General features: G+C 36.1%; 1 protein-coding gene across 1 annotated transcript; it reads right to left on the reverse strand.

Annotated features, from left to right (window-relative positions):
* Positions 1–1,740: 1,740 nt before the first annotated feature.
* Positions 1,741–4,498, reverse strand: LOC104896989 (NAC domain-containing protein 26). Its single transcript, XM_010683787.4, has 3 exons — positions 3,870–4,498; positions 3,450–3,718; positions 1,741–3,003 (listed from the first exon to the last, which is right to left on the reverse strand). Exons 1-3 carry the CDS (start codon positions 4,177–4,179, stop codon positions 2,032–2,034), a joined length of 1,551 nt encoding a protein of 516 aa, XP_010682089.2. The 5' UTR covers positions 4,180–4,498; the 3' UTR covers positions 1,741–2,031.
* Positions 4,499–5,960: the final 1,462 nt, after the last annotated feature.

Here is a 5,960-nt window from a genome sequence, read left to right on the forward strand (position 1 = left end):
TCGTTTGGTAGATAATTTTGTAAGGATACATAGTCTAGCTTGAAATGCTTCTAAGGAGGTGACAATGTTTGGCTAGATACCTTCAATGTCTGCATATAGGTTATGTCACATAGGTAGTAGAATATCCATCATACTTTTGGGTTAACCTAGTACATCTAACGCCAATTTATGCTCATTTGCTCAATTTGAAGTTCTCGGATTATTTATTTCTTTGCTATTTTAGACTATTCAAATCAACAACGAATCAATGGTTGGAATTGCACATAGGAAGAGGAATCTTCGTGGAACGAGTATCTTGACCCCATATGTACACGTTTTAAGAGGTTGTGTATTATTTTGCTTTTTCGGTGAACTTACTTTACTTTTGAAGCTGATAATGGGTTGTCATATATTTTCAAATTCTCATAATCAAGGATATGATATGATTTTATTAAAAGACCTTCTTAGAAGGTTTAATCACAAATTCACAATTCATTGGTATTACTCATACTCCATAAATTAACAATATGTTTTTTTTTGGAAGTCCAATCATGAACCGTTAGAAGCTTTAAGAGATAAGCCCCACATCTTAGTTTTGACTGGTCATCCCACATTGAAGAAGAAGAGGAAAAATGATCACCATATAGTCCTCATAAGGACACATATGAAGAAGATAGACTCACCCTGTTAAGAAAAAAGCTCCGGTGGGCTACTTCAAATATTACCAATTTGTTTTGGAATTGAACCTCATTTGATAATCAAAAGTCCCTAATGTTTACCCATAAAGATTTTAGTCAAACCTATCGTCACAAACATATTTTTTTTTGGCAAAATTGACCTGAAGACCACAAATTATGGCGCGGGTGCATCCAATACCATCAACTTCGACTATTAGGCAAAACACCCCAAACAATTGGCCTGGGTGCAGCGATTGTCATAAATGATGTCAGAACTAAATTTTCTTGGGGAATTCGTGTTAATGATATTTCCATTTTCCCCTTTTTATTTCATTTGTCCTATTTTTTCATTGATTAGAAGTCTAAGTCACGTAAACATGTGTCGTGAAAAGTTAGTTTCGGCATTATTTATGACCCTCATTGCACCCACGCCAATAGTTTGCGGTATTTTGGGTACTAGCTAAAGTTGGTGGAGTTGGATATACACGCGTCATAGTTTGAGGCCGGTCTGGAGATCAATTTTGCCTATTTTTTAAGAATATTCCAAAGAATATGAAAAGAAAAATCAAATACATAAATTAATCTTGCTAAGGCAGAGCTGACGAGCTAAGAAATCAAACAGGCAACGCAAAAAATTAAAATGCCCATTCTGGAACTGGAATAAACAAATTCCAAAAAGAGAAACTTCCTTCAGGGTAGTTGGGATTCCAAGTTCATCATCTATAGTTCACCAATAAATGCAAAGAACAAATGAATAAGAAAACAATTTTTAATGGTGTTTAGTTGGCTGCCACTCTAACATCTAGTCTTCCACCAACTAAAAATAGAAGTTAAACGAAAGCCCTGGAGAGTATCTTACCAACTTGAGAAAATTTTAAACTTAATCTAGCTAATTAATTACAATCCTTTTCTTCAACTTAAGTATTTGAATATAATTTTCATAGAAAAAAAAATCATATATTTATAACCCCTTTGAACCATTTGGTGGGTACAAAATTAAATCAATATTACTGTACTACTCGTGTTCACGCCAGAAACAACAATTATCATATAATGCATATTTAAGCTTATGAACCCTAAAAAAGAAAAATAAAGCAAATTTTCATTATTTCATAACCCTTGGTTAATTTGAAAATAAATTGCAACATAATGGTCCATTAACCCTAAGAGTGGGTACTTAAATTATGACAAATAGCATATAAAAATGCTTGACATATACTCTCATAAAATACTATCCAGCTATAACACAATTAAAACATGATATATGGTAGAAATGATATTAATATATCTAATGTACTACTCAATTATATCTTTCATCATATATATGTAGACTTGTAGTATGCAAGCATGATGCAGTTACGTTTGGAGTGGAAAGTTACTTGAAGAGGTTACTGAAGTGATCTCTATTTGGCTCCGAGTATGGATTCCAATCCCACAATGATCTGTCTGAATATGCGAGCCCAGCTGCAGCACTAGCAACTGTAACTGGAGGCAACTGCAAACTAGTACTAGAGCTGGCAGTTTGTGGTGTTAAAGGGTTGTTAACAACTGTTGTTTGCGCCGGTGAAAATAGATAGTTTGAGAATAGAAACGGCATATTATTAGTACTACTACCAGTGCTGCTCGGGTTGCTACTACTGTTAAGAGCTTCAAATTGGAACTGCAGCTGTTGTTGTTGTTGCTGTTGCGGCGCGGGTTGTGGTTGTTGTTGTTGTTGTTGCTGGAAATGATGGTTAATGCAAGCTTGTTGATACTCAACTAATCTATGAATCTCTTCCATACTCGGCTGGTGATGAACAAGGCCGAGACCACCAGTAGCGGAAGTAGAATTTCCCATGAATATGGAGGTATTCACGGAGGAGGGCATTGATGTATTAATTACACCATGACCTCCTCCTAGGACTTGGTGTTGTTGCTTTAAGTTATGGTTGTGGTCGTTCAATAACTGCATCATTCGATTCACCTCGATCAAAGGTGGAGGTGGTTGTTGCTGTTGTGGTTGTGGTTGTGGAGGTGGTGGAGTTAATGATTGCTGTGGGGCCGCCATTGGACTAACCGCAGTGTAAGAGCTGTGGTGAGAAAGTCCAAGTGCGGTCCCCACTTCCGTGCTACTACTTGCATCAGTCTCACTCACCTTCTCCATTTGAGGTGGCTGCTGCTCCATTTGCTGCTGTTGTAAACAAGTTGTCTGCGCTCTAAAGGCGTTGTGGTAGTTCTTTTTGTCTGATGACGACGAAGTTGCTTTCGACGACGATGATAGCCTTGATGGTAGGCTGCTACCTCGCGGCACTGATGGATGATCTTCTACCCCAGCTCGTTTATATACCCGGCACAACGATATCTCCGCCTGATTCACCACCACCCAAAGCAACAAAAACAAAACAAATTAAACAACCCAACACAAAAATAGAAAAAGCTTTTGATAATAGTTTTTTATTTTTATTTTTATTTTTATTTTTTGTTTGTGTTGTTTTGTTTTGTTTTTATTGAAGTATCAAACAAAACAAGTACTGATGAGATTGTATTAATGATAAAAGTCAGAAAAACTGAGAGAAAACAGGAATTGAAGCTTCATTCATGTCTTTCACTATATTTGCGTGACCCAACCTCAGTAAAAATAGCACTCATTTATTACACTCTTTACACTATCGGAATCTGTGTCTCATCTATCTGCTATATCCCAATTTAGTATCTAATTTTTTTTCCCCCCCTTTTTTTACACTAACACATAATTAGGGTTTCCCATTTTCTTCTCCTTATTACCAAAAAAAACTACTAAAAATGAAATCTAACCTTTTGATATCGTTCAGTCTCATGCTGAGGAAGGCGGTACTCATTCATAATCCAACTAGTACGGATACCCTTAGGCGCCTTCCCGGAGTAAAATACAAGAGTTTTCTTAAGTCCGATGGGGCGCGAGTTCTCCCCTCGTATCATCCGGTCAGCTCCTGTAGCCTTCCAGTACCCGGAAGTCGTCACTCGATTAGGCCTGTCGCCATTTCGATACTTCCGGTCTCGTGGCACATAGAAGAACCACTCCTTTTCACCAATTGCAGCTAAGGCTGTTTTAACAACCAATGATACATTAATTTTTGTATTAATAAATCGAACATATATGACTGTATCATATCATATCATATCATGTAGTTTTTTATATATAAATAGCGGAATATGAAGGAAACTTAGGTAGGAGTATGTAATAAAGATATATACCAGGGAGTTCCCACGGGTCGTAGCGATAGAGATCCAGGAAAGTGATAAGATCAACATTAAATTTTTTGCCCTCAACCTTACGGCGAAGGTAGAACTCAACGAGTTCTTCTTCAGTAGGATGAAATCGGAAGCCGGGCATGACCATGTCATGCTCGTGCTCGTCTTCGTCGTGCTGTGGTTGATCTTGCTGTTGCTGTTGCTGCTGCTTGTCATTGTTGGCAACGTTGTTGTTGTTGTTGTTGTTGTTGTTGTTGTTGTTGGTGTTATTTATATCGACGTTAGTGAGATTCATGGTTGTGGCAATTGCCATAAAAGTAAGGCAAAAGGATAAAGGGAAAAAAGAAAAAGAAAAGAAACTTATCAAAGTGTTTGTTATCTTGTTTTAGTTCCTGAGTTCAAGGGAAGATTGGAGGAAAACAAGCTTTTATACTTGGGAGTTATTGTACTGTAATAGTAGTATCTTAGTAGGAGAGAGGATATGAAATGTAAAAATTAAAAAAGAAATAATTCCGTACGCAGTTAAACGGGAAAAAAAAAAGTCATATAACAAACACCGTTTTTTCTACTATCTCTAGAAAAGAAAAGAAAAGAACAAGGAAGAAGACGAGTCAGAATTATTATTAATTTGTTTTTGCAAAAAAGAAAATGGTTAGAAAAGGGGTGGTATAAGAGAGTAAGTAAGTAGAAAGATCTACATAGCTTTCAGGCCCTACCAAAGATGGGGGAGAATGCTAATGAGAGTAAGGGTGTGTTTTTAAGATAAAGAAAATGACATTTCACAGGGTAGACAGGGTGGCCACAGCTTAATATATCCTAAGCTGGTGTCAAATTTTCATTTTTTCAGCCTATTTTCTTGGTTTTTGTAATTATATATAATATAAGAACTATTTCTTGGTTTTTGTACTACACTCATCTTTTAAGGTTATAGTTAATAACAATTAATACTCCCTCTGTACCATAATACTTTCTCCGTTTCATAATAAGTGAAACACTTTTCTTATTTGGAATAGTCATAATGGGTGAAACCAAGCTCTAAATGGTAAAAAAAATCCACTCTTATTATAAATATGTCATCAAAAAGCAAAAGGAGACTACAACTCTTTTTTCCATCACTCTATTTTATTGTAATCCCAACTTTCTCTCTAAATTTCTTGGTAACTCTCCACTTTCTCTATGTTTCACTTATGGTGAAACAGAGGAAGTATAAGTCCTGATTTTGTTTTTACAAGAAAATTAAAGTAGAGCGGAATCTTGTTTTTTATTTGAATAAAAAGATTCATTTTTATTGAAAACACTTATTTTGTTTTTTTCTTTTTAACAAAAAAAAAAAATTGAACATTAATGTTGGATGGTTTAATGTATAAAGGAGTTTAATGGGGTAAAATATTCTATTTTATCATTAATAATGGTGCATTAGAAGCTAAAATTATGAGCACTTTTTGGGAATTAAATTATTTTCATGAGGGTATTTCGATTTTCATGCATAATTATTGATTGAAAATAGAAAAATGACTTATATTTTGGGACATTTTAAAAGAAAAGGGGACTTATATTATGAGACGGAGGGAGTAGAATAATTTTTATGAATGGAGAATGATTGGATACTACTATATGATATTATATCATGAACTGGAGTCCCTACACTCTATCAAGCTAAGCTTGTACTATATCATAAACTCTAGAACCTTATTCCAACTTTAAGGTTGGGTTTAATTTTTTCTAGGGGCATTTTAAGTGAGGAGATCTCCTTACTTTTCCCTAGGGGTGCAAATAGATTGGGGTGTTAAACATCGCCCCAAATCTACTTAAAATTGCATTAGAAAAAAAAATTGAAATTACATTCCTAACCTTTTTTTTCTTTTCCCTAAACCACCACCCTTCACATCCTGCCACCACCACCACCACCCTTCACCTCCTACCACCATCACCACCCTTCACATCTGCCACCACCAGAACTACCCTTCATCTCCATTAGAATTACCTCTCTCTATCCTTTAGCGTACCACCACCCACCCACCTCACTCCACCACCCTCACCTCCACCTCCTTCGTCGCACTCAGCCTCCCCAACCATCACCAACACCTCCACTTC

Source organism: Beta vulgaris, chromosome 6, assembly GCF_026745355.1.
Source record: "Beta vulgaris subsp. vulgaris cultivar EL10 chromosome 6, EL10.2, whole genome shotgun sequence".
Taxonomy (NCBI): Eukaryota; Viridiplantae; Streptophyta; class Magnoliopsida; order Caryophyllales; family Amaranthaceae; genus Beta; species Beta vulgaris.